Source organism: Halichoeres trimaculatus, unplaced genomic scaffold, assembly GCF_033239565.1.
Source record: "Halichoeres trimaculatus isolate MK-OKI-2021-1 unplaced genomic scaffold, fHalTri1.1 fHalTri1_scaffold_22, whole genome shotgun sequence".
Taxonomy (NCBI): Eukaryota; Metazoa; Chordata; class Actinopteri; order Labriformes; family Labridae; genus Halichoeres; species Halichoeres trimaculatus.
The window spans coordinates 3300839-3328526 of record NW_027437200.1 but is presented as its reverse complement, the minus strand read 5'-3'; the positions used below and the strand labels follow the sequence as shown (position 1 = coordinate 3328526).

Here is a 27688-nt window from a genome sequence, read left to right as displayed (position 1 = left end):
TTTGTTACCTACCTGAACACATCCTTGTGATTGTGAGGAAGAGGAAGAGTAGGTGATTTTTTATATTGGACATGAACACAGCATTGTAAGTTAATATATTGAGAAATAAATGTGTTCAACTAAAAAACTTTGACTTTTCATTGTTTCAAAAACTAATTTTTACTCCCACATAAACACACAAAAGTGCTGAAAATTGGCACCACTGAGCACCGATACCACTTGCCAGGTACGGGGCATCAGTACCGTATCAATCCAAATGTGAAAGGTCCCCATCCTCACTGCTCGACTATCACCCCATGAATCTTGCCTTGTGGACCACTGTCTCAACACAGAGGTCACTGGTTCAACTCCCAGCCACAACCCTTTGCCTGTCAAATCTCATAACAGCAAACAACAGGATGAAAATAACTTTAAAAGTCCCATCATGTTAATAACCCTTCTTTCACCACATGGTTATTTCCCAACATATGTTTGCAACAAAGGAGAGTCTTTTTGTGTCAGGTGATTTCCCGCATTTCCTTTCTGACTGAACCCCGCCTCCTCTCCTGCACGTTGCTGCATCCGAGGCCGATAGGTGACAAAGAGAGCAGACCAGAAAATCCAGATCACCTGAGTTAAAAAAAATAAAAAAACAACCTGTGTGGGAGGAACAAGACACTGTTGTTTGCAGAGAGATTAGTCACTGAGTCTAGTCTGAGGAGTATTTAAACACTGCGTCTGTGAGGGAAGTCAGAACTTTCAACATGTCAACACTCACAGGTAAGACTTCATGGTTTTCACGAGTCTCATGTGTATCAGATATGACTCTCAGAGCTGGTGGTTTATGGCAGCTAAGGTCTTTAATCTCCTTCTTGCTGAGCTCTTTTCACTCACACACATGCTCAAGTGTTGATCTGTGTTTGGTTCTCCAGCAAAAAATGTGGCCACTGTGCCGCTCGAGGAGCAGCTCAGGTGCTGTATCTGCCTCGACACCTACACTGACCCAGTCTCCATCCCATGTGGACACAACTTCTGCCTGGACTGCATCGAAGGCTTCTGGGATACCAAAGACCAGTCGCAGTGTCCACTGTGCAAAGAGACTTTCAGGAAACGTCCAGAGCTCAGGATCAACCGAGGGTTTGCAGATATCGTTGAAATATTTAAAAGGTTTGAATCTGTTTTCTAAAGATTTATTCAAAAATCAAAATATTTCCTTTTATTGAGATTTAACGTGATTCTTTCTAAATGGAAGGTCTGTGACGCCAATGCTCAACCAAGAGGACGAAAGCCAAAATCACATCCCAAACTACTCTCACAATGAGGAGGTTCCCTGCGACATCTGCCACGGACACAAGTCGACCTCGGTGAAGTCGTGCCTTGTGTGCCAGGCCTCCTTCTGCCACGCTCACCTCATGCCACACCTGAGAGACGAGGCGCTGCAGAGGCACCGGCTGACAGACCCGGCCACCTTTACCAGCAGCCACCTCTGCAGGAAGCACAACAAGCCACTGACTAAGTTCTGCAGGAAAGACCAGACGCCGGTGTGTGAGGAATGCTCCGAGAGGGACTACAAGAGACACCAGGTGGTCGAAATGGAGAAGGCGAGCAGGAGGGTCAAGGTGAAGAGGGATTTATTCTGTCATCTACCTCTAAAATCAGCCTTTAAGTTTTCCTTTTTCTGTTTTTCGAACAAAATCTTTGGAGTCTAAAATGTTTTCTGATTTTTTTTCAGTCTCATTTGAAGGAAACGAAAGCTGAAATTCATCAGATGATCCTCACCAGACTGAGAAAAATGGAACAAATTACAAATTCAGTCGATCTGAGTAAAGTAAGTTTGACTTTTTTTTTTTAAATACATGAAGAAAAAAATGTTTTTTTTCCATATATTAACTGTGGGGGAGACCGGGGATAGATCTAACATTTTTGACACTTCTGTTGCTAGCTTGGTGTGGTTCTGCAACTGTTCTGTACTCAACCCTGTAACACTTAACATTTCATCTTTGATACCAGTGTTGGGCAGTATTAATATTATTTTACTAGTAACACGTAGTGTAATGAATCACTCTTGAAATGCCAGTAGTTATATTAAAGTGACTCACACAAAATGGCTTGAAAATGACTCACGTCAGCCAAGCAGCAAGGTTGATCTCTTCATGGTTCCCAGGTTTGCGTTTTTCCTGCACTGGGCGTCTTTTTAGGCGCTGCTGTGGGTAGTTTGGCCAATGGACTTGTCTTCTCAAGTGTGTCATACATACCTGGTGTGACCTATGGTTGCTGGTGCTGTTGGGTGTGAGGTGTAAATCAGGCACAGGAGTCAGGACAGATAGAGCTTCCAGAATTTACTCTGTAAATATGGGACACAGACAGTCAGTCATCACTCTTAAATGGCAGCTGGATCGGAGGTTCGCTCCAGGCGGAGACATTCACAAACTGCCCTATAGCACATTCATGTGTGTGTAATAAAGAGAAGTGTGTGTGTGAGCTGATCTGATCGTATAGTAGCATTTCAAGAAACTAAAATTGTCTCAATACATAGCTGAGCTAAGTAAAAATCAGCAAAATACATTTTACATGAAGCAGTATCATAAGTGTTTTATCTGTAAAGCTCCTTTTTTCTCTTTTTTTTTCCACAACAGTAGCTATTAGCATTTCTTATTAACATATCAACATATCAAGATCTTATATCATTTATCAACATACACACATACCTGTAAATATGGGATACAGACAGTCAGTCATCACTCTTAAAGGGCAGCTGGATCAGAGGTTTGCTCTACAAGAAACCCTTACGAAAGAAAAATATATGAACCAATATATTTTCTGAAATGTATTGTAATATATTATTGATATATTATGATATACATGGAATAATATATTGAGGGCACATATAAAATATACTATATATTCATGAAATATATTGCAATATATTGCAAAATATTTGAATGATTGCTGCTTTCCATATATTGCAATATATTGGAAAATATAAATACTAAATCTCATATATGGGAATATATTACCTAATACATGACATGATATTTTCCAATATACTGCAATATATTTTTCTTTTGTAAGGGAAACCATCACAGGAGGATAAAGCTAAGGTACACACCTCCACAGCGCGTTAGCAGCTAATGCTAATGATGTCGGTTTTTCATTCATAGCATATAAACAAACGAAGCTGAGGACTCAAACTTAGAATATTAATCATATGATTGCATTGTGCGATTAATCATTTAAGTTTTAGCACTTTTAACTACTCTTAACTACTTGCTATACTAACCACGCGGTGTAGCAAACCTCAAACCCAACTTACCCAGGCGGAGACATTCACAAACTGCACAGAAGCGATGCACAGCATCGTGGTTGTTAGCTTCCGCCCAAACTTTTCAAAATAAAACAAAACTATAACAAAAAGTGTCTGCTTCCCAAATTTAACAGGAATTTAAACATGAAATATTTACACTGTTACACTGACAACCCTGACTAGTTTGAAAAATGGAGCAGTGCATGTTAACGTTGAACATCTGGAAATATGCCCATCACTTAATGCTGTCGGATGAAAATTATGTCCTGGTACTTTATTTTTTGCAACTAAGATCAACTTGGACTGGACTTCAACAGTGGAGTCTCATCCTCAGTCGAGCCAAATGTGTGTTTCATATAGACTGAAACTTTGAAGCCTTCAAAGGCTGCAAACAAAAAAACAAGGCACCACTGGCATTTTCACTGATGACATTCACTTTTAAATGTTACAACCCACCCCAAGCATGTTTCCTACAGCTGCTCCTGAGTGCATCAGCAATGTTAGCTAGCTTGGCTAACAGCTAACAGCTAGAACATCACCACAAACAATCTGAACGAAAGATAGCCAAACAGACACATAATCAACACGGTGTATGATGGATTGGTTCAGCTACAAAGCATGCTGGGTAATCACAACAATAATGTGAGACCCCCTAAAAAAAGATTGTCCTATATTTATATATTTCTGGTTTTGATTAACAGAAAATCAAAGAGAGAGAGACACAGAGGAGCGCTCAGGTCTGCTTGATGCTAATCACCGCCGTCCAGAGACACCAGGCCGATCTGATGGAGGAGCTAGCCAAGCAGCAGAGGGAGGCCGAGAGGAGAGCCGAAGAGCAGCTGGTGGAGTTAGAGCAGGAAATCCGAGCTCTGCAGACCAGAGGCGGCGAGCTGCAGCAGCTGGAGCTCACACAGAGCCCTCTGCACCTCCTGCAGGTGAGAAACCAGATTCCAGCATCTCTGCACTGATTTGCATCTGAAGGAGTGTGCTCATCAGACTTCTAATGTTCCCTGTGCCAGAGTTTCCCGTCTTTAAGTAGACTCCCGTCCACCAGAGAGTGGTCTGAGGTGGTGGTGCATTCTGACAACAACATGGGGACAGTGAGCAGAGCGGCTTACAAGCTGGTGGATGTTTGCCAGGAGCTCGCAAACAAGCTCACCGCTGAAGGTTGGTAACAATTCAGCAAATATCACAGATTAAAAAAGCATTCGTATTTTTCATGCATGAGATTAACCTTTAGATTCTCCTTTGTTTACAGAAACAGACAAGATGCGTCAGTATGCAGGTATGTTCACAGTCATGCATGCTTTCATGCCTGTTATGACCTGTTTTGACCTCGCTGATTGTTTTCCTTCTTTGTCTCTGCAGTTGACGTCACCCTGGATCCTGAGACGGCTTCAGGCTGGCTGGTCCTCTCTCCAGACAGAAAGAAGGTACAATCACATTGTGTCAAGTCCTCAGTCTAAAAAAGGGACAGGCTCAGCATGTTGAGCTCCATTTAGAATATTTGGATCTGAAATGTCTCAACTGTGGGGTTCAGTAAAAATAAAGGTGGGAAACTTCTCACATGAGGGGATGTTTGGTGGTGAAAAGGAGGTGAGAATCAGACATGAAGGGGATGAAAACTCTATGTCGCTGCTGCTGATAATAACAATGATCACACTTCTCATCAGGTGAGCAGCCAAAAGAAGAAGGATCCTGTCACAGATAGTCCTCAGAGATTTGATGCCTGCGTCTGCGTTCTTGGGAAACAAGGCTTCAAGTCTGGAAGACGCTACTGGGAGGTTCAGGTACGAGTTTAAAAACAAGAAAGAGTTAGTCCTAGCTCGTATGTTAGCAGCTTCTTCCACACGTCTGATATAACACCTTTATTTAGTGCAAGAGAACACAACGCATAATATGTAAAGTATGTTAAAGTGTCATTGGAAGAAGCTGGCAGAGATTTCAAAGTGACAAAACAGTTGATTATAATGAATATGGCCATCTCACTTCAATCCAGCACGCACACAAAGATACTCTACTATGAGATACTATACTATTCATTTCCTATCATCACCTCGTATAAATCCAACTCAAAATACAGACAAGCCAACCTAAACTTTTCATATTCTCTGTAACCAAACTTTCAAAAAATTACAAAAAACCAAACCAAAACAAAAAAACGTCTTCAGCAAATCATTTTTTGTTGTGATGGTGTTTTGTGACCATGATTGAGGAGGGAATGTAGAAGGAATGTTCTGTTTGGAAATCGAGGTCGATCACATGGTTAGACTTCGTCAGAATCGGACATTACATCCTGATCAGGTGTTGGATATGTACCAGTGGCAGCTGCTGGTCAGTCAAGGAGGGGAAGCTCATTTTTTTTCCAGCCTACATCATAAATTTGTTTATTTATTTAAACATAAATTCTACCCTCCATGTCAGCTTGTTAGCAGCTTGAGCTGCTACATGAGACTACGACAGGCTGTAAGTGAGAGTGACAGGGAGAGAAGCTCCACAGCTGTAGCTGTAGCTGCTTATTGGTAAAAAGAGAGAAAATCTTTAAACACAACACTCGTCGTTTTTAAGAAAGATAATCTTGCTGGGGATCAATAAATCCTCCGGATCAGTCCAAAACAAGTAAATGTAGCACTCAGAAGATGCTTCGGTGGAGAGTTATACTTCAAGATCGCTGACTGGCTCATTTCACTGTCAATCAAAAAGGGATTCGACCTCAAACAGATCATCCAGTCATCATGCAGAAGCCCCATGTCCAGGCCAGCCCACTGCCTCATAGACCCCCAGAGACGCTGAGCGTCCGATGGGCGGGGCAAAGCCAAGCGTTTATCCAATGACCGTCCAGTTTCCACAGTGGAACAACCCACTCTATTCCTCCCCGCTGAAGTCAGAAGACGCTCAGCGTCTGACTGTGTTACAGCGCTGAGACTCTGTGAGGAATTCTAGCAAATATTTTGTCAATGAAATGTACACACAGCAGAACATATCACCACTTTTTTGGGGACATTTTAGGGGGAGCTGAGCCTCCCTTGCAGTCTTAGAGCAATCGCCACTGATGTGTACACATATTCATTCTCATTATTTTTTTATCAGATCTTTAATATTTCAAAACAAATGGTCAAAGTGACACTATTGGCTGAATGCCTTAAAGTGGAGCAGAACATGGCAGAAGCTTGAGGCTGGGAGTACGATGCATCGGAGCAGAAGTATTGAATCTGGATTCAGTATCCACAAATAGTCAAAATCAAATGACGCAGACTTGGACTCATGGGCAAAAAAACCCTGATCAGAACATCCTCAGAATGCAGTGGATATGAGACCCTGCCATCATACAGACATGGCAGTTTTTAATTAGAATACAATCAAAATTTTCTTTTCAGGCAACCTTAAATTAGCAACATGTGCAGACTTTAAAATGGAGCACAAACAGCCAATCCGTGCCTTTGAACACAGGAAGTCTGTGCCCTATCATCTCCAAAATGTGCAAACATATTTTTGACAATGTTGACTGTAAATTGGTCTATATGGAGGACAGTCTTACAAATTCACACATCACACCGCATATTTGGGTCAAAAATTGTTTCTTTTTTTAATCAACCAAAGATGTTTCATCATTTCCAGACAGCAGTAATCTACTGTGGCTTTAAATCAAAAAGTGTTGGTTTGCTTTTCTAAACCGACATCAATTGCAGATGTTAGCCCTTAAAACCACTAGAGCAGTGAGTGTGTAAAAAATGATAACATCAAAACAACGAAACCTAAAGATAAACAGAGTTTGTCTGTCTCTTTGTCTTTCTTCTCTGCTCTTCCTCTCAGGTGGGGGATAAAACAGACTGGGATCTGGGTGTGGCCAAGGAGTCCATCAACAGGAAAGGAGCCATCACAGTGCGTCCTGACAGCGGTTACTGGGCCATCTGTCGCAGGAAAGGCGGCAGTCTGAGTGCCTGCGCCGGCCCCTCCATCACCCTCCAGCTCCGGGAAACCCCTCAGAAAGTGGGCGTGTTCCTGGACTATGAGGCGGGGTCAGTGTCCTTCTACGACGCAGACGCAAAGACTCACATTTACACCTACAGCGGGTGTTCTTTCACAGAGCCTCTCTACCCGTACCTGAACCCCTGTCTGCACGATAACGGGAGGAACGTCGCCCCACTGATCCTCAGCCCGGTGGAGGGACAGGTCAGGGAGCCTCAGGACATCACCATTGAGACGGATCTTTAACCTGCTGCATGAAACAAAGACGAAAATAAAAACTCTTTGGTCTCATTTTGGAATAAAGAGCATATTTAACCTGTTTTGGTTGGAACACTTATTTTACTGTAATAGTATTAAACATTATTAGTATGGAAGCCTGTTTCTGCCAGAACATTAAAAAAAAATAGTCAGAGATAATTCTTTTTTTACTTCTCCATTTTTTTTACTAGCAGAGATGAGCTTCCATACATTAGCCTGCAACAGGCTGAAAATCAGATTTGTTTATGTTGTTGTCGTTGATATTTTTTTTCTTGCTTTTTCGATTACTTTTTCCAAGAAGATTTTTTTTTTATAAATGTTTTCAGGTTTCTATGAAGGAAATTTAGCTGCTGTCTATGATGTTGTTGGAACAATTAAATGTTAATGTCATGAATTAATTTGTCTGTGAAACTCAAAAATAAAAGTTTAAAAAAGTAGCCTTTTGAAATCAGTGACTTTTTCCTGATACACTTTTGACTTGTCATTGTAAAGCAGAAACAAAAGGTCAAATGTGATGTTACACCGTGCAAACAGAGAACAGCTGATCTAGGGCAGTTTTTCTGTAATTCAAAGGTTTTAAAGATTTTTTTTTTTTAAAGATTCAAAAATGTAAAGAATGATCACTTAATTGTCTCATAACTTGACATTTTTTGAAGAAGTCCCCATCAGGAGTGTCTAAGTGTTTTCATGACAGATCCTTTATGACCGACAAAAGCAAACAAGACCATCTGCTACAACAATGACTGGATCTATACCATGATTTCTACAACAACAATGCCCCAGCACTCACTTCTGCTTGTCGTCTGCTAACCATGATATCATACAGCACACCCAGAACATCAGCTGTTCAAAAAGGAAGAAAATCATAAAAATGAGATTTCCATCCATCCTCCACCCCCTGTTCATCTCTGAAGACCAGTGGCCCCTTGTCCCTGGCCACTTTCACCAGCTCCTCTGGGGCCAAGAGATATAATCTTTCCATCATGTCCTCACTGTATAAAACTGAAATCTTACCAAGTGTTTTTTTTTTGTCCCGTTTTAAGTAGAAAGCATCTTTTAAGACTTGATATGAGCCACATTCACCTGACCAGTCCAGAAAAATGTCTTGTTTCAAGTTATTTAAAAACTTATATGATATCTGAGTTTTTTGGAACAGGTAAAAAAAAATCTGCCAATGGAGCAAGAGATAAGTTACTTGTATGAAGACATTAATCTAGTTTCAAGCCAATTTAAAGCAAATTTGCATGTCCGATCGGCAGATTTTTATTTATTTTTTTACTTGTTACAAACAATACAGGTCTCATTTTGTCTTTAGATAACTTGAAACAAGACATTTTTCCAGACTGGTAGTGAATGTGGCTCATATTAAGTCTGAAAAGACTTTTTCTACTTAAAACACAACAAAAACACTTAATAAGATTTTAGTTTTTTGCATTGCCTGATCAACCCCAGGGTTTCCTCCCAGGTGGGCATGCCCAAAGACCTCCCTATGGAGGCGCTTAGGAGGCATCCTCTCCAAGTGCTTGTATCCACGATCGTGTTGTGTGAATCATGAACGAATCGTTCAGTACCCGAGAATCACTTTACTGACTCGAGAATCATGATTCTTCGCCCCAAATGACTCATTTACTGACACAGTACAAAGCTCACGGTAACCTAGCCCCTCACTCACATCACAGGAGAATGGCTAAGTATATCTGGTACGCAGAATGGCTCAACTCACAGTGTATACGGGTCATTAACTCACCCACAGTACATACGGTAACGGATCACTAACTTACTCACAGTATGACTCAAAGCACACACGAGTCACTCGCCAGCTCGCACGTACGTAGCATGGCTCGACTCTCAGCACATATGGGTCGCACTTACTCACTCACAGAATGACTCATACGAGCTGGTGAGTGACTCGTATGATCTTTCACTCTTTTTTCACATTGGAGTGTATTAATTGTCCTATTTAGTCATGTTGCTGGTATGAATCTCTCTGAAATATAGATTTCTATGCACTTTCTGGGTAAGTGACTCGAGTGACTCAAATGGCTCAAAAACCCCATTCACTTAGGTGAGTGACTCATTTAAACTTGATTCAGTAAAAAGAATCCATTTTCCCATCACTAGTCCTTTCGGTCACTACCCACAGCTTGTGGCCATAGGTGAGGGTTGGGACGTAGAGTGGCCAGTAAATTGAGAGCGTTTTCTTCACGTTCAACTCTCTCTTCACCACAACGGACAGATTTAGCATCCGGGTCACTGCCAACACCGCACTGACCCATCTGTCAACTTCTCGCTCCATTTTCCCCTCACTCGTAAACAAGACCCCGAGATACTTCAACTCTTCCACTTGGAAATAAGATTTTGATTTATCATTTTACATGATTTAACTTCCTAACACGTTTCAAAAAAGCAGAAACCAACAGACTTAAAAAAAAAAATGAGCTAACTGGTCAGTTTAGATGATAATAAAATCACGAGTTTACCCAATCAGAGGCACAGTTTAGCTCACATGACTGGTGCCCTGTGGCTGTTAGCGTGGAGACTCGAAGCCTGTGTCACTTCCAAAATGGCTGCGCCCGCAGATTTGCTTTAAAAATCTGTTCTGGGAACAGACAGTGATGTCAGGGAGACCACGTCCATTGATTGTTATGTGCAGTCTATGGTTTTAAATAGTAAGTTTAAAGTTCTAGGCCCGAGCTCACCCTGCTGTATGCCCTGCCTGGCCCCAGTATCCTGTTTATTTATCTAACCCACTAACAGACAATACGCACATGTCTTTGAATCAGAAACACTTAAGTATGTCTGTTTGCCTGAGTGCACAACCTACTTAGTCATCAGGCTCTTAGTGACTCTTTTGTTGGAGTATTATGCTTCATCATTGCTTTTATTTCTGAATACAAAGGCTTGAAGCCATCATCCACAGAGCTGCTGCTTTAGATGAGCTCCACGTTCAAACCCATGCCTGAGGTTTTGTTTTTGTTGGACACACCAAAAGCTCCTCCACCCTTCGCTGAGGTATTCTAACTCTGCCTTGACCTCTTTAAGCTCCTTCACTGAACAAGAGTGACAGACACGTAGAGCTGAAGTGGTACGTTTAACTGTTGGATGAAAACTTTGTGAAGGTTTGAGAAGATGCATGATGATGAGAGGTCTCTAAAATATAAAAACCCAAGTACTGGTCCCTACCCTTCTTCATATTCATAATGCTTACCCCACCTTTGAGGGTTTGGTCATTCATGTCACACAAAAGACTCCTTTTACGACTCAGCAACTTCCTTATCCATGCCAGTAACACAGACAAAGACACTGGGCTTTAGAGTGTAATTAAAGGCTCTGAGTCTTCTTCTCATCGTGAATAGATCTTAAAGTGTTATAGATTACAGTAAAAATTATTGGATATGAATCATCGTCCACACTCTCACAATAAAACGTGGACATTTCCAATTTCTTATCTGCATTCCTTGAAAAAAAAACTCTAAATCAAATTGAAGACAAAAACTTAATTCCTACATTAGTTAGCCTGTTAGCTTGCTACATAACAGAATTTCACATACAGGTTAAAAACAAACCTGTGGCTGCCTACCTGTCAACTGAGCTGTCCTAGTGCCTGTAGTGTACAGCTGGCAAAGAGAGAAAACAGTGCTTTTGTTTGTCTCCCGTGATCTTGGAGCCTCCAACCACCAAAAAAGTCGCAAGATTTGTCGCTAGTTGCTTTCCTCTAATTTTCTCGCAGAGGGGTCCAGAAAGTTGCTAAAAAATAGCAACAAAGTCGCTAAGTTGGCAACACTGTGGAGACCCCTTTCAGTCCCACTCAGTAAAGACCAATACACATACATACTTTTCTATATTTTGAGAATTTGGTTGTCTAGTCTTGGCATGCTTCTGTTGAGGGCGATACTTTATGGATGGTGTCTACGTGTTGCTTCTGTGGTTGATCAAACCACAGTATACCATCATCATAAATTAAGAGTAAAATCAAACTAAAATAGAGAAAAGAAAATAATTTCAGCTCTTTCTTTTGAGCTCTAATGTTTATGGCATGTAAGGTAGAGAAGCTATGAGGAGAAGGAGGGGGAAGAGGGAGAGGAAGCAGGTACAGTAGGGGGTCGAGGAGCTGTGGGAACAGAAGGGCTGCGATGCTGGTGATGTGATTAAACGTCTGCTTGGACGCAGGGGTCTGGAACAGAGAGGTAGTAACAGAGGAGGAAGGAGAGAGAGGGGGAGATGGTGATGACAGGGAGGGAGGAACAGAGCTAACAGGGAGGCTAACAGAGGAGCTAACAGAGAGGCTAACAGAGAGGCTAACAGAGAAGACGGACTCCTGGGATAGTCCAACTTTTATGGAAGAAATTTGTATTTTACGACAGAGCCGACAATTTACTCAGAGGTAAGTTCTTTCTCAGCATTTTGAAATTTTCTTTTGTTGATCTTTTGTTGAAAATGTTTTCAAAATATTTGACTTTTTGTGCTTTGTTTAATGACTAATTCTGGAGCTTGATATGGTTTTCACATGAACTTACATTTCATCAGTTCCAGTAGAAAATGTTTGGTCTTATTGCATAAATACTTCCCTAAATATGATTAATTTTCTCTAATAAATTGTTCATTTGGTGGTGGTGAGCTTGTCTCATCATTTCTGTATTTATAGTGTGTTTATTTATAGCATGTGTGTGTGGAGGAATGTAACCGCAGTGAATACGCTTCATTTGGAAAGGTGCAGGGAGAGAAAGCGTGGGAGTGTTTACCCACAGATGGCCTCTCCATGGAGGGATTGTGATAGTCTACTGCCCCCCCCCCCCCCCCCCCCCCCCCCCCCCCCCAGTCCAGCTGGCATTACTCATGTGGGACTCTTCCTGGCCAAAACATTACCTCATCAATTTTTCTTCTGCTTACTCTACTCCTGCCAGATAATCCTTTTTAATGTTCCCATCCATTTCCTCCACCATCACACTCTTTGGATCCGTCCTGTTTCCGTCCTCCTGTCCTTTGTCGAAGCGGCCCACCCTGAGAGTTTGGACTCAAAAAATTTGGGCTATCTTTTTATTGCTCTTATTGTAGGTTTGTCAACTGAAATTGATTTTTTAATAAGATTTTATGGAGAGGTTGGAGGGGTTTTTGGTGTGTTGTATTTTTTTGAGTTTTTAAAAACTCAAGAAAAAGAAAAAAGTAAGTTAAAAAACAGGGCAATACCAAGGGTGGCCTGTGCTTAAAAAGTGAGGAAGTGCAGAGTAAGGGGACAGAGGGGATGTGCAGAGTGAAGGAGAAACATTGAAGGAGACAGTGAAGGGAGCAGAAGTGAAGGAGATGGCATGAAGGGGGTAATGTGAGGGAGATAGAATGAAGGAGTCAGAGTGAGGTGGAAAGAGCAGGTCTGCAGAGTGCAGGAAACAGAGGAAAGGAGGCTAAGTGAAGGAGACAGAGGGGATGTGCAGAGTAAAGTATTTTAATCGAAGACGCCAGAGTGTTTTAGATGAAGCAGGTCTGCAGAGTGAAGGAAACAGGGGGAAGGAGACAGAGTGAACCAAACAGAGAAAGGGGGACAGAGCCGGTATGCAGAGTTAAGGAAACAGAGAGAAGGCTAAGTGAGGGAAACAGAGGGAAGAAGGCATAGTAAAGGAGACAGAGTGAAGGAGACAGAGAAACAGAGACATAACAGGTATAGAGAGTGAAGGAAACAGAGGAAAGGGGACTAAGTGAAGGATACAGAGGGAAGTAGGCATAGTGAAGGAGACTGAGTGAAGTGGACTGAGCAAAGGAGACAGAGTGAAGGAGACACAGTGAAGGAAACAGAGTGAAGGAAACAGAGCGAAGGAATTAAAATGAAGGGGGAAAAGTGAGGGAGACAAATTAAAAGGAGACAGAGTGAAGGAAACAGAGAAAGGGGGACAGAGCCGGTGTGCAGAGTGAAGTAAACAGAGGGAAGGAGGCTAAGTGAGGGAAACAGGGGGAAGAAGGCATAGTGAAGGAGATAGAGTGAAGACAGAGCAGATCTGCAGAGACAGAGGGGATGTGTAGAGTAAAGGAGACAGCAGGTATTCAAATCTAGGAAGTGAGATGATAGAGAAGAAGAAGGAGATGGGGCAGGCTTGCAGAGTGAAGGAAACAGAGGGAAGGAGACACAGTGAAGGAGACAGAGCATTTGCACAGAGAAGAAGACAGCGTGAAGGAGGCAGAGTGAAGAAGACTGAGTGAAGAAGGCTGAGCAAAGGAGACAGAGTGAAGGAGACACAGTGAAGGAAACAGAGTGAAGGAAACAGAGTGAAGGAATTAAAATGAAGGGGGAAAAGTGAGGGAGACAAATTAAAAGGAGACAGAGTGAAGGAAACAGAGAAAGGGGGGCTGAGCCGGTGTGCAGAGTGAAGTAAACAGAGGGAAGGAGGCTAAGTGAGGGAAACAGGGGGAAGAAGGCATAGTGAAGGAGATAGAGTGAAGGAGATGGAGTGAAGGAGCCAGAGAAAGGGAGACAGAGCAGGTATGCAGAGTGAAGGAAACAGAGGGTAGGAGGCTAAGTGAAGGATACAGAGTGAAGTAGGCATAGTGAAGGAGACTGAGTGAAGGAGAGAGTGAAGACAAAGCAGGTCTGCGGAGACCGAGGGGAGGTGCAGAGTAAAGGAGATAGCAGGTATTCAAATCTAGGAAGTGAGATGATAGAGAAGAAGAAGGAGATGGAGCAGGTTTCCAGAATGAAGGAAACAGAGGGAAGGAGACACGGTGAAGGAGATGGAGCATTTGCACAGAGAAGAAGACAGATTGAAGGAGGCAAAGTGGAGGAGGCAGAGTGAAGGAGGCAGAGTGAGGGAGATAGAGTGAAGGTGATAGAGTGAACGGGGCAAAGTAAAGTAGACAAAGCAGGTGTGAAAATTCTATAGTTTGCCCAAAGAAGAAACTACGAACAGTGAAAGCTTTAAGAGTATCACATCCTTGTCACTGAACAGAAACTTTTCCTTTTGAGCTGGAGACATGGAGCTGTTTTATGGGACCTCATGTGAAGCTTGCCTGTCAATGATACCTGTCAGTCCTATCAGCAGAAATGAAGTGAAGTTCAACCTCAGATTAAAGGTGCAGAAACAAACCTCCATGAGCAGAGCTGAAGAACCTGGACTGATGTCAGATTTAACTGACTGATGTTTTTGTTGTACATGTATCTGTTGTTGTGACGTGAGGTGCATCGTGGTGTTGTATAAATGAGAGAAATCAGCATCACATTTCATCAAAGCAGAAAAACTGTCCAACCATCACCTTCAGGAATTGTCTTTTTAACTTCTACTCAAACTTGTGTCTTGTGCTTTAGATCGACCTGAAGTCCTGACTATCCCTGAACCAGGATTGATCTGAGAGCCAGCGCCCAGCTGGCAGGTTGCCATTGTCCCTGCCAGGTGAACTATTTCATTCCAACCCCTGCTGTCCAAATAAAGACTTCCTGTTTGCTGTAATTGGAAGCTGCCAAACTGGTGCCAACTAACAATCTTCTCTGGGAAGACTCAACCTCCACCCAGAGCTGGAAGTATATTTTGTTTGCAGGTTTCCTCCTTACTGTTTCAGTAAACATCCAATGACTGAATGAAGAGTCTTTGGATGTGAAATCATGATCCTGCTGCAAAAGTGAGACGTAACTCTGAATTTGGTGAGTTCTCTGTAAGGACTTGAGCAGGGTGTCCTGTCAAACATCATCAAGCCCAGGAGCACTTTGAACACCCTGGTCTGGAGCTATGCCCTGTCCATCTCCCCCCTGTTTGCCCTGCCTTGCTCCCCAAACAGTGTTTTCCCTCGGACTGCTTCTGCTCCTTTGGGAGCCTTCACAAGTCATTTGTCAGAATGACACAGAGCCAATCGTGCTGGAGGGGAAGTGCTTGGTGGTCTGTGACTCCACTCCCTCTGCAGAGCCATCAGGTAATGCTCTGGGGATGTCGGTGAGGTCAGGAACTGGAAGGGTGGCGTTTTCAGCTATCCGTAACACCAACCACGAGCCCTCGGAGATGAGCAATCGCACCATGACGATCTACTTTGACCAGGTTGGTCTCACTTCCATTCAGTGGGCAATGATACTCCATCGTTGTGTTACAGGGTTTGGTGGTACTTGTTGTTATGATGTCACTGGGGAAAAACTGAATGATCTCACACTTACACCAATTTATCCTAGAAAGGACATGAAGAGATTTTACAGGCAATCAGTCCCGTAGTTATTCAGTATTGCTTGTTGGAAGCTGTGGAAAAATTCTGTCACTTCTCCATTTGACCATCCCAGTTGGAATTTCCCATCAGTTATTAATAAACTTTAAGTGCTACTAAAACCTGAAGTATGCCATAATTACAGCAAGCATAAACCAAATTGATGTGAGTCATTTCCGTATGTGAGTCATGAAAACTTAATTGAAGCTCAGGTCACACTGTACACGTGACACAAATTAAAATGGGTTTACGATTGTGTCAATAACAGTAATTATAGATAATCACTGATGATGAAACGTCTCAGAGATGTAGACAAAATAAAATATTCAGCTAAAATCATTTCGATATTTCCTGTATTTCATGTTGATCTCTTGCTCTCCTGGTTGGATGCTAAACTGACTGAACGACTGTTCAAAGCAGCGACTTGAGGCACTGACAGGAGAACATCTCAGGATCTGGTTGAACAATTCATACTCATTGTTTCTTCTCCTTTCCAGATTCTTGTAAACGTTGGCAGCCATTTTGATCCTGCCAGAAGTATCTTTGTGGCCCCTAGAAAAGGTGTCTACAGTTTCAGCTTTCACGTCGTCAAAGTTTACAACCGGCAGACCATACAAGTAAGAGCGACAGACTGAGAGATCTGAAGAGCATGTTGGCGAATGTTCAGTCTCATCTGGTGAATTAAAACAGAGTGAAATCTATTAGATGTTAACGGTCTAAAATTCACCAACCAGCACTTCTTCTGCTCTTCATGTCGTCTTTGTTCTTGAAACAATCTCTGAGTAGTTCATCGCTACCAAAGCAAACTTCAGGGATCATTTGGATATACTCAAACCCTAAAAAAGCACATTGTTTTCAGATTGTCTCAAAAAAATTAAATAAGACGCAGTCCATCTTTATTTAAAGTTGATGACTTCATCAGCTTTCTGAATGACAAAGCTGGTCTCAATATGACAATGTACGTACCCCCTCTTATGTAAAGAGCCTTATTGGGTTCTGGTGTGTACTGTGCAAGTTCAACAAGAGGAGTCCTTAAGCCCCGTTTCCACCAAGGAGTTCAGTTTGGTTCATTTCGGTTCAGCAAACATTTTGAGGCATTGACTAACCCTGGGATAGATCCCTAAATTACCCACCCATACCATCCTACTTCTTTTCTGTTGGGGTGTCAGATACACTAGCCATGTTTACATGGACCCAAATATTCCGCTTGCATTTGGTTTATTTGCTCAAACAGAAAGAATTTAACCTTTGTATACTGAAAGAAAAGTGCCATTCTGAATGGACATTTATTCGGTTTCACAGGGGTGGAATATTCCTTACCCCAAACCGATTGAGGTATCATGTATCCACTCAGATGGGAAGTTGTCAGGGTGCGTTCTTTCAGCGCATGCTCAGATATGACGTAAGACGCAACTAGAGACGTTCCTCAACTTTAAAAATGGTGGCGAGCCGTCAGCACTGGACTGCTGTGGAAAGTTTGTTTTTGATCCAAACTTTGAAAGAAATGAACATAATTTCAAGACTGGGCGGACGACAAACTCCCAATAACGAGTATTGCAACACTGTGATAAACAAACTGTCGTCCTCCATCTTTGATAAATCACGTGATGTTTACGTTTTTCCTTGCATGCCCTATTGACTATTCTGTTTGATTACAACAGAGACTGGAATATTCCTTTCCATGTATACTATTAGTTTCGGAAAAGTCATTCAGAAAGACGGAAAACTCCTCATGTAACCCTGGCAACTGATACAACCCCCAGAAGGTGGAGCTAGAAACACTGCAGTCTGTTTATTGGTGGAAAAAATGGTCACTTCCTGTGTGACAGCAGCTGCTGTGTTTTTTCTGGTGGCACACAGCCTTCCCTGAAACAAAGTTTGATTGTTCTTTGTAACAAAGAGCCACATGGAAATGAAAAAGAAGACGGATTACTGGAAGTCTCCCATTGTTGCTCTTTATTTACTGTGTGGCAATTTTCTTTTTCATTTGATTTTTTAGCGGGGTACACTATGTCGCACTGCTATGGCTGACACGGTTGTTGGCATCCAGCTTAGGCACTGCCAACCAAGAAGGGCACAGTTGGCTTTGGAAACACAGACAAGATCAGGCTTTACTGATCAAACCCATACCAAACTGTATTGATCCAAACTGGACTGCTGGTGGAAACCAAGCTAATGATTTGATAGGTAGCAGAAAATGTTTGTCCTGTAAAAAAACGTTATGGTAACTTCTCCTGGAGATAATCCTTCAGCAGACAAACATGAGTCCATGACCCAATGTGACTACATTGGATGATACTTAAAGCGAAACACAATGGTATTGAATGTAATGTCTGTGTAACAATGTCAGTTCATAAAAGTCATGTCTCCACCTGTTCTTACTCTATCTTAATGTCCTCACCCACCTTTCCAGGTGAGCTTGGTTCTCAACGGGTGGCCGGTGATTTCAGCCTTCGCAGGTGATCAGGACGTGACCAGAGAAGCTGCTACCAATGCTGGACTGGTGATAATGGAGAGAGGGGACAAGGCTTACCTCAAACTGGAGAGGGGAAACCTGATGGGAGGGTGGAAGTTCTCCACCTTCTCGGGGTTTCTGGTGTTCCCCTTGTAGCTTTGGTCTGAGAGGGATGGAGAAAATACTGTTGGCAGGATCAGTGTTGTTTTGACAAAATGATTTTGTTGACTCGCCTTTTTTCCAAGACGATAACAAGACGGTGACGAGCTAAACATGGCTCTTTAATGACTCAAACATGACGAGACCTTAGTGAGTTTTCATTGACAAGATGAGACTGGATGTAAATGATAGTGCGTGGTCTGTCAGACTTTCAAAATGCATGCCATTTCTGCCTGTTGTGTGTGTAATCTGTGTTAAAAGCTGAAAAGTATCACCGATGCTGCTACATCCTATCCTTGTTTGGTCACACCCACCACTCGACTTGCAGCGCACATTCTGCTCAACACACCTGGGACTGCACACACACAGACCCCTCCTCAACCTAGGTTGTGATACAGAAGCATTCAGCAACAGAAGGAGCGTTTAGCTCCGTTCATTCAGATGAGTTTTCGTTCTTTAAACACTAAGTTGAAGCTGTAAGCAGCACAAAAATGTCTGGTTGTTCTGTGGTCAGCTGTCAGAAATGATACTACACCATGGAGTCAACTTCTATCCAGCTCTGAGCGTTACAGAGATACAGGTGTTTTGGAGCAAAGAGTGACTGTGCTAACTGGAGACTCTCAGAGGAATGTGTCAGTGATTGTTAGCTGAGAGTCACCACTTAACAGGGTCACACTTAACACTGAAACACCAGCAACGTCTGCAGCTGTGTTATTAAATGTGTCTTCTTTATCTAAAGTCAGGTAACCAGGTTTGTCCACTAAGAAATAATTTTAACTGCTGATATTCTAAATCCAGTTTTCACTTTGTGAATTTAATGAAAAAGTTGGTTTTTGGCTGAGGTTCTGACCAAACATGGACTCACTATGGAGGGTAAATATAAGTGAACCTATAAATGATGATGAACAGAAATAGATTTTAAGATCATCATATTTAATATCAAACTATTGGCCAGTCGTATTGTGATCAAAATAAAAACCCATTAATGCTCTGATTTATTTTATATAAACTTGTGAAAAAGTTGCTACATGGAGATAAAAGGTTTCTGCCTGTTTCAGCATCACATCTCCATCAATGGGAAAGTCCAGGCTAAAGCTATCAGTCTGGTAAGGAATTTGGTTATGATGCTGAAGTGTTCAGGCTAACTATTGTTATATGAATTATAACACTTGATACAACCTGAAAATAGAAACCAACTGTTTCCAATTTCCAAAACTTATTGACCTAAATAAATTTGTTAAAGACTAAAACTTTCTGTTTTTACTAAAACTAGACTGAGACCTTTTTTTTGTTTGTTTTCTTTGACTAAAACTGGACTAAAATTATCACATATGGAGATCACTGAATGTGACTACAACAAAAACATATTTTCTTCCAAAAGACTAAGACTACAACTAAAACTCAGACTGCTGACAAAAACAATATATAAATAAAGACTAAATCCCTTGCAGAAATTTCAGAGGATTAAAGTTGATATGTATGCCGAGGTAGAACTGGTTTGATGCATTGATACTTCTCAAAGTAACTGCATTGATACTTCTCAAAGTAACTGCACCAAATAACCCTGGACATGTTTTCCATTTTTATCATTCTCTTTGGTTTAGTGCTGTCAAACTGCTTTAGTGTGTTGTACATGCTTGCTTATACCAGGTTTCTACCTGTCTGGGTTTGTGACTTTCCATAAATGCACGAAAAACAGAGAAACAAGTCTTCATGTCAATAAAGAAAATCATGGTATCTATTTTCTGCCTTTTCATCCCTGAACTTTGCACAAAAAGTAAGGAGGGACAGTCATTTCTTTGTTGTAAATAAACTTTTTGATGATACATTGTACAAAGTTGGAAAGCCTTTACATTAAAGCATTAAAATAAGTTTACTAAGGAACTTAGAGGCCCTCATACATCCTGTATTGGTTCCTGGTCCACACAGCGACTCCTGCGTCTCTCTGCGGTGGATCCGGTGGCAGATGGAGGATTGGCAGCATGAGAAGGGATCTATTGCCAGAAGCCCGTCGAGTTCACACCAGACCATCACATCGGATCAGCGTCAACACCCTGGTGCACAGCAGAGGCCTGTGTAAGCACTTTGTAGGTTCATGTCTGAGCTACAAAACAATGTGACGGCTTTCATTCAAAAACTGTTTGGAAACCACAGCGGATCACAGGAAACAGCCAACACAAATAAAAGCATTACACACAGCACAACACATGTTTAAAGGGGTTCAGGTTTTAGTTTTGTTGCAGTTTCCATGTATTAACACAGCTGTGCCAGTGAATAAAAGTGATACATAAGTCAATCATATATGTCTATCATGGTAATTTATAGAGAAATGTAGGGAAGTGATCTCAAGACACCTTGAATGAACAGAGAATCAGTAGTGCCACCTAGAGTTAAAGTTAAGGAACAGACCGAGTGTAAAAATACACAACATAAACACTTCTTAACACTTACAAATCAGCCTTTATCTGTGTAGCCCCAAATTATATCAGGACTTTTCCACGTATTATTCTTTTTAATTTTTTTTCTTAAGTCAGAAAAAAATAGGTTAATTAGGTCTTAGAAAAGACTTAAGTCTCATGCTGCATGTTAGATCTACAGCTGAAAAGTGAGTGTTTCTATGTTTTTATTCTAGAGAATATTACTTTTACCTCTACATCGTCTCATCATCAATCACTTTCATTTCGCTTCGTCTTCTTCTAAACCATTCTGTGCTGTTCTACTGCCACCTGCTGGAGTCAGACAGTGTCCCACTGTCTCTGTTTTATTCTCAGTAAGCATTCTGCAACTAGCTGGGCCCTCCTCTTTATATCTATATCTATATCTATATCTATATCTATATCTATATCTATATCTATATCTATATCGATATCGATATCTATATCTATAGTGATTTTGGCCCATTCCTCTGCACAGATTGTCTTTAAATCTTGAATATTCTTTGGTGCCCTCTGGTGAACCCTTTTCTTTACTTCTTTCCACAAATGTTCAATTGGATTGAAGTCAGGTGATTGACTAGACCATTCTGACAGATTGATTTTCTTTTTTTGAAACCATTTGAGAGTCAACTTTGCCGTGTGCGTTGGCTCGTTGTCCTGCTGGAAGGTCCAGCCACGTCTCATCTTCATCATCCTGGTGGATGGCAGCAGATTCAGATCAAGAATTTCCCCATACATGGCTCCATTCATTGCTCTGTCAATTATATGAAGTTTGCCAACACCATTAGATGAGAAACAACACTATGCCATGATGCTTCCACCTCCAAACTTCACTGTTGTTATAGCGTTTTTGGGTGATGTGCAGAGCCATTTCTCCTCCAAACATGGTCTGTAGTATGACAGCTGAAAAGTTCAATTTTGGTCTCATCTGACCAGACAACATTTTCCCAGTATTCTACAGGCTTGTCAAGATGCTGTTTAGCAAACTTTAAACCAGCTTCAACATGCCTTTTCTTGAGGAATGGAGTCTTGCGGGCTGAGCGTCCATAGAGGCCATGGCGGTGGAGTACATTGCATATTGTTTTCTCTGTAACAATTATACCTGCTGCCTCCAAGTCTTTCTGGAGCACTTTCAGGGTGGTCCTTGGCTCGTTGAGTACTCTTCTGACTATCTTTCTGACTCCCTGGTCAGAAATCATGCAAGGAGCTCCTGTGTGTGGCTTGTTGATGGTAAGGTGGTGCTTCTTCCACTTGTGAATAATGGCCCCAACAGTGCTGACTGGAATATTCAGGTGCTTTGATATAAGTCTGTAACCAGTTCCATTCTGATGCTGAGCAACAATCAGGTTGTGAATATCTTCAGAGAGCTCTTTGCCTTTACCCATCATGAGGTGTATTTAACTGCTTGGTGAAAAAAACACCTTTTTTATAGGACCATCAATTTGCCCTAGCCCAGCTGATGTTGGTTTGCACTAATTGGAAGTTCAAGTAATAATTACTGACAGATTTCAGGTGGTATGGTGCATTTCCTAAGCCAAAGTATACAGCCTTTCCATGGTGTGTTCAATACTTTTTTCCTGTGTTATTGTACTTAATTCCACAAAATCATTATTTATAGATCTGAATGTTGTGATTTCTTTTCATGTGTGGATTATTTGAGTGAATACCAATGTCTGGTAGAAATTTTGTTCGAATTGCATCTTTGGAAATAAATGCAATGAGAAAAAAGTTGACGTGTTCAATGCTTATTTTCCCCACTGTGAATATATATATACATATGTATAATAATGATTTTTAAAAAGGGATTAAGGAGTCATAATGGGAGTTTAATTGAGCTAAAGAACACTTTGAGAGGACAACACTTTGGACATAGTATTTATTTCAGTCTTAAAAGTTTATAACAACTTCTGGATAACATAACATGAAAAAAGAAAAAAAAAACAAATACACATTTTTAATCGCACCCCAGGTTGACAAAATTAGAATTTGTAAAAGCAGGTTTGAAAAAATAAAAATAACAATAAAAATCACAGGAAATAAAACATTTCTTCCCCTCTAAGAACAGCTGGAGTAGACTTACAGCACGTCAGGAGTCACCTGACGCGAGAGACGCATCACATCAGAGAGCGTCACACCTGATTTAAAGGTACACCCGCACTCACCTGAGTGAGAGCTCAGCGTCAACACTTTAACCAATTTGGAAACAGATTCAAGCCAGAGAAGGTGGATTTAAAGGTTCAGAGGCGCAAAATGCTCAATGCACTCCCCATAAACAATAACACACAGGCCCTCTTTTTACAGCGAAGCCCAGCACCTGGAAATGTTAAAAAAAACACAAAACAAACATCATGGTGTTCTCATCAAGGAGCCGAAAATTAACTCATATCCTTTCTGAACAAATTTCTGGAACATTCCCCAATCAACAGACTAGCTAAAGCAAATCCCCTTTACTCAGGTCAACATTATTCATTCTACAGGTTGAGTACAAAACGTAAGCGTGGCTGATATCATACAGGTCTGTGGGTGGTGAGGGAACATGGCTCCGTCTGTGCTCAGTAGTTAGCTGTTAGCCGTTAGCTGTTAGCTTTGAAACGCCTGACCTTTTGTTGCATCAGAAAACAGTGAACAATCTCCCACAGCCAAATAAAGTTTATATACCTTTAATCCTCTTTTTCAAATATATATTTATAATATATAAAATACTGTTTCATTCATAAAAGCCTTACTTTGTACAATATCTGAGTGCTGTGTCTGAATGTGTGTGTGTGTGTGTGAGTAGTGTGTGTGTGTCTGTGTGTAAATGTGAGTGTGTGAGCTAAGAAGAACCTGGAAAATGGTCGTATGACAAACAGCTGGAACCGATTCAGGACCTAACACACTAAAAACAAAGTGTTTTACACAATATACACATTCATTACTTACAAAAAAAGAAAGAAAGAGAAGGAGGTGTAGGCTGAGGGTTAGAGGGCAGGCTACAGCAGGGTTAGTACCACCAAACGTACGTTAAACGACAGAGAAATGACGGAGAGAAGGAGAAAGAGAGGGAGGGAGAGAGGGTGAATGAAGAGCTAGTTATCAAAAAAAAAAAAGGCAGTCAGTCTCACTAAAGGAAAGCTCGTCGTCAGTGCATCTCTCATCTTGGATGTTCCGAAGTCAAAGTGCCGATTTGGTAACATGGAGAGCATCCACTCCTCATCATAAGGCCCAAAACAAACTAAAAGATCACTTCTGTCTGAGGGATTAACACATCACATTTTGATCAGAGTGATTCAAAGGAAGGAGAGAGGGAGGAGAGAGGGAGAAGAACTGAAAAATGCACTTTAGTTGTTGCACATCCATCATGGCACCATTAGTGGGTATTTTCTGCTTTGTTCTGAGGTACTTCTGAAGAAAAACAAAGACTAAAAGAAGATTTATTTTCGTCAGTTTTTCTTGTTTAAGCTGTGTTGCACAGTAGCACCATGGTTTAGTTTTGTTTTTCCGGAAGACAATGCACCATTGGAATTCCACTTTGTCGTCAAGGCGATGGCCTAACCATCGCTGCGACCACCACCCCCCTACTTGTCCCCCGTTAAGCATCCAATCATCTCTTGTTATCGAGCAGGCGTGGCAGGCAACCGCGGGATGGCCGGCTGCCGTTACGTCCTCTTCATGCAGACCACGCAGCGGCTGACGCGTGTTCGAAGGTTACCTGCTTTGAGGGTTTCTGACTGCGGCTTCCTGTGGAGGGGAGGCAGAGCATAAAGAGGGTTAAGACAATATAAAACATGCAGAAAACTTTATTTTCATCCAAACACATCCTGACACACGGCGTACCTAAACATCTCAGAGGGCTCCACGGTGGCCAGCCAGAAGCTGTAGGAGTTGCCGTAGTAGTTGCACGTCCCTCTGCCGTGGCACTCGATGAACGGAGCGCTGCGGAACTCCTCCAGACAGGAACCAGGAGAGGCCAGAGCCTGACCGGATCCTTCAGCACCAGCACTGGTGTGCTGAGGAGAAAGAGGGAGGAGGAAGGGGTTATGTTAGCAAGCATCACTAAGCTCATTTATGTGTAAATATCTTTTGTAACATTCAGCCTGAGTGCTGGCTGCCATGCTTTTGTAGCTCGTTAGTTCAGGGAGATAAAGATCAAATGGGATCGTCTCAGGACTGAGAGGCTTTTTTTATAGAGACAGTCAGAAGCTAGACCAGATAGAAAAACAAAGAAATAAACAAAATACCTGACATTCTCATTTTAATTCAAGTCAGAACTTTCCCTTTTCAGATTTCTAAATGTAACTTCTGGTTTTTGGCTTTGATTGAGAAACAAAAACAAAAAACAGACTTATTTCTAGGGATGGGTATTATTAAGACTGTATTGACACCAATGCCCATATCGATCTGATTCTTTATCGTTTCCCTTATCAATTCCTCCTGTGAGTTTTCTGTGTACAAAAAACTACCTTTATAGGTTTTCTGTGTCAACATTAAATTGAATTTGTAAGTAAATAGATATTTAATCGGCCAATAGATCTTGATATCTCTGGGTGTAAATAATAAGTTAAAATCACACATCATGTAATGTTGATACAATGTAATATGTTGTTGACTGAAGTAGGCCATCAAAGTTGTTATAGCAATCGTTTGAGTTGTTAGGAACCTTGCCATTGTTATGAAGCCAGCCATAAGCTAAACAAACAGTAAGAATTGTTTTTTTATATACACTAGTCAAAATACAAATGATGTTTTACAGTCACCTGAGTCTCCTGTATGTTTACAACAGTCTGAATATTTCTCTCAAACTCAGCCTGTGAAAATGTGTGAATGACGCAGGTGGTGATGTTTTTCTTTTGTTTAACAGGACGTGTCTACGTGTCGTGTCTTACCATCATGAAAGAGTATCCGATCCACAGGGCCTCCCAGTTTGAGGGACAGGTGGGGATCTGGATGGTCTGACTGTGGACTGCAATCACCATGGCTGGAGCTTCACACACCGAACACCTGAAACACACACGCACACACACACACACACACACATTAAACACCCTGACCTCCTCTTGTAAAGTCTATCTTCTTGGTCCCTCTCTCTGCTTACCTGCTGATGTACGGCTTGATGCTCTCTCCAGTGATGGGTGCCATGCTCATGGGCATGGGCTCAGGCGTAGACAGCCAGTAGGAGTAGTCGTTGCGTGAGGCAAAGTTGCAGACGTTGTTAATGTTGCAGAACATGAAGGGCATGGTGCTGAACCTGCGCAGACAGCTGCCAGCCGTGCCTGGAGTGAGGGGGAAGAAGAGGGTCAGACACATGAAGAACTTACTGTTCGAGTTCTGATAGAACCAAACCATCTGGAGTCTTCATACCCAGGTCCTGTCCATGGGCCCGCTCGTTGCCTTGCACATAGAGCAGAGAGTATCCATCATAGATGAGGTTGGTTCCCTCAGGACAGAACGGGACGTCCTGACCCTGACTGTGCCGAGTGATGAGGAAGCCATGGGCTGCAGAAACTGATCCTGGAAGACCAGGAGGACCCTGAGGACCATCAGAACCAGGAGGACCAGGATAGCCACGCTGACCTAAGACCAGAGGAGAAGGGGTTTAACAGAGAGGTTTTTTGTTTAGGGTTGATGTGTGCTCTGGGCACTGCACCCCCGGATCTTAGCTCTGTACACTCACCGGGCTGACCAGCAGGTCCGTTGTCTCCCTTCCTGCCAGCTGGGCCACTGAAGCCAGGAGGACCCTCCAGACCAGGATCTCCAGGGGAACCAGGTGAGCCTGAGGCCGGACAGAGATGAGAGGACATTATTGGACTTTGACTTGAGTTCTTAAGGGTTTGACAAAAAGTGCGGGCAGAGAAACTTTCCAACTCTGAAATCCAGATCAGAAAATTCAAAGACTTTTATCTGCAGAACATTAACTCAACCCCGTCAAATCATACAAGTATCCAGTGACCTTCATCAGTCCATGTTTACCCACCTGGAAGTCCTCCACCTCCAGGGGAACCAGGTGGTCCCCGGGCACCATTCAGACCCTGAGGACCAGGAGGCCCCCTCTCTCCTTTCACCACGATGGGAGTTGGAGGTACACCAGGGTCACCAGGTAGACCTAAAGGTAAGGATGGACATCATTAGGAATGGGGCACCAGATGAAAGTATGGTAACTGTCTGAAGTCACATGTTGTTCCAGTAAATATCCTGATGTCCTACATTTTGTCATGTCATACACAGTGAAAACTGATACAGTGACAGCCCTGTAATAAAGGGTCTACATCATATTTTGACATCAATAAACACTTGTTTTATTGGACATAAGTCCCAAGGTAAACAGGATCTCTCACCTGGAGCTCCAACATCTCCAGGATCTCCTGGAAGCCCGTTGCCCCCGGGGATCCCTGATTCTCCCTTCGGTCCTGGAGGTCATAAAATGAATCAACTCTTTAGTCGCAGTTTTTAAAAAGAAGAAAAACTGAAAGAGCTGTTTGATATTCTGGACTGACCAGGGAATCCAGGAACGCCAGGCAAGCCAATGTCTCCCTTTATACCAGGAGAACCAGGAAGACCAGAAGAACCCTGAGAGAAGAGAAGGAACACTTTAATTTCAATCCCTTAGAGGATCCTTTCAGCCCCTCATCTGTTTAGGTCTGTGCGTGACGACAGACAAAGGTATCTCACCGGGAAACCAGGAGTACCAGAGTCTCCTTTCTGTCCAGGGAATCCTGGCTGACCTGGAGCACCTGCAATACCCTTCTCTCCTCTTATGCCTCCAGTTCCTGGGGGTCCACGGGGACCCTGTGGGCCAGGTGCACCTTTAGATACCAAGATTGAAAGGTTAGGTAGAGAAATGTAGATTAAAAAAAAAAAAACAATGAAATAGATTTCAACGTGGTTTGTCGCCCTCTAGTGGTGGACAATTGTGATGTTACCACATTTTAATTCAAAAATAGAAAAAACATATCCTTACTTCAATTTTTAAACTTTAGAGAAGAA

At 42.1% G+C, this 27688-nt stretch overlaps 3 protein-coding genes across 3 annotated transcripts in view; 2 read left to right on the top strand and 1 right to left on the bottom strand.

The window, feature by feature from the left end:
* Positions 1-743: 743 nt before the first annotated feature.
* Positions 744-7688, top strand: LOC141784451 (E3 ubiquitin-protein ligase TRIM21-like). The gene is made up of 10 exons (XM_074662291.1): positions 744-759; positions 912-1146; positions 1232-1598; positions 1712-1807; positions 3985-4218; positions 4303-4450; positions 4542-4568; positions 4652-4716; positions 4957-5073; positions 7097-7688. The coding sequence occupies exons 1-10, from the start codon at positions 744-746 to the stop codon at positions 7496-7498; spliced, it is 1707 nt and encodes a 568-aa protein (XP_074518392.1). The 3' UTR covers positions 7499-7688.
* Positions 7689-11643: 3955 nt separating this feature from the next.
* Positions 11644-20518, top strand: LOC141811368 (cerebellin-1-like). The gene is made up of 4 exons (XM_074699403.1): positions 11644-11894; positions 14799-15519; positions 16174-16293; positions 18090-20518. Exons 2-4 carry the CDS (start codon positions 15217-15219, stop codon positions 18285-18287), a joined length of 621 nt encoding a protein of 206 aa, XP_074555504.1. The 5' UTR covers positions 11644-11894; positions 14799-15216; the 3' UTR covers positions 18288-20518.
* A 2977-nt stretch (positions 20519-23495) lies between these two features.
* Positions 23496-27688, bottom strand: part of col4a5 (collagen, type IV, alpha 5 (Alport syndrome)) — a 44328-nt gene continuing 40135 nt past the window's right edge. The window contains exons 40-49 of the mRNA XM_074662011.1: positions 27374-27507; positions 27199-27271; positions 27040-27111; positions 26679-26807; positions 26379-26477; positions 26066-26278; positions 25800-25977; positions 25591-25705; positions 24542-24714; positions 23496-24445 (exon numbers count right to left, since the gene is read on the bottom strand). Of these exons, the coding sequence (XP_074518112.1) occupies positions 24364-24445; positions 24542-24714; positions 25591-25705; positions 25800-25977; positions 26066-26278; positions 26379-26477; positions 26679-26807; positions 27040-27111; positions 27199-27271; positions 27374-27507 (1268 nt within the window). The 3' untranslated portion in view covers positions 23496-24363. The remainder of the gene's footprint in view (positions 24446-24541; positions 24715-25590; positions 25706-25799; positions 25978-26065; positions 26279-26378; positions 26478-26678; positions 26808-27039; positions 27112-27198; positions 27272-27373; positions 27508-27688) is intronic.

Coding starts and splice junctions, on each gene's coding strand:
- LOC141784451 (XM_074662291.1), top strand. Junction 1,147..1,231: donor ATCGTTGAAATATTTAAAAG/GTTTGAATCTGT, acceptor TCTAAATGGAAG/GTCTGTGACGCCAATGCTCA. Junction 1,599..1,711: donor AGGCGAGCAGGAGGGTCAAG/GTGAAGAGGGAT, acceptor ATTTTTTTTCAG/TCTCATTTGAAGGAAACGAA.
- LOC141811368 (XM_074699403.1), top strand. CDS start 15,217: ATGCCCTGTCCATCTCCCCCCTGTTTGCCCTGCCTTGCTCCCCAAACA. Junction 15,520..16,173: donor TGACGATCTACTTTGACCAG/GTTGGTCTCACT, acceptor TCTCCTTTCCAG/ATTCTTGTAAACGTTGGCAG. Junction 16,294..18,089: donor ACAACCGGCAGACCATACAA/GTAAGAGCGACA, acceptor CCACCTTTCCAG/GTGAGCTTGGTTCTCAACGG.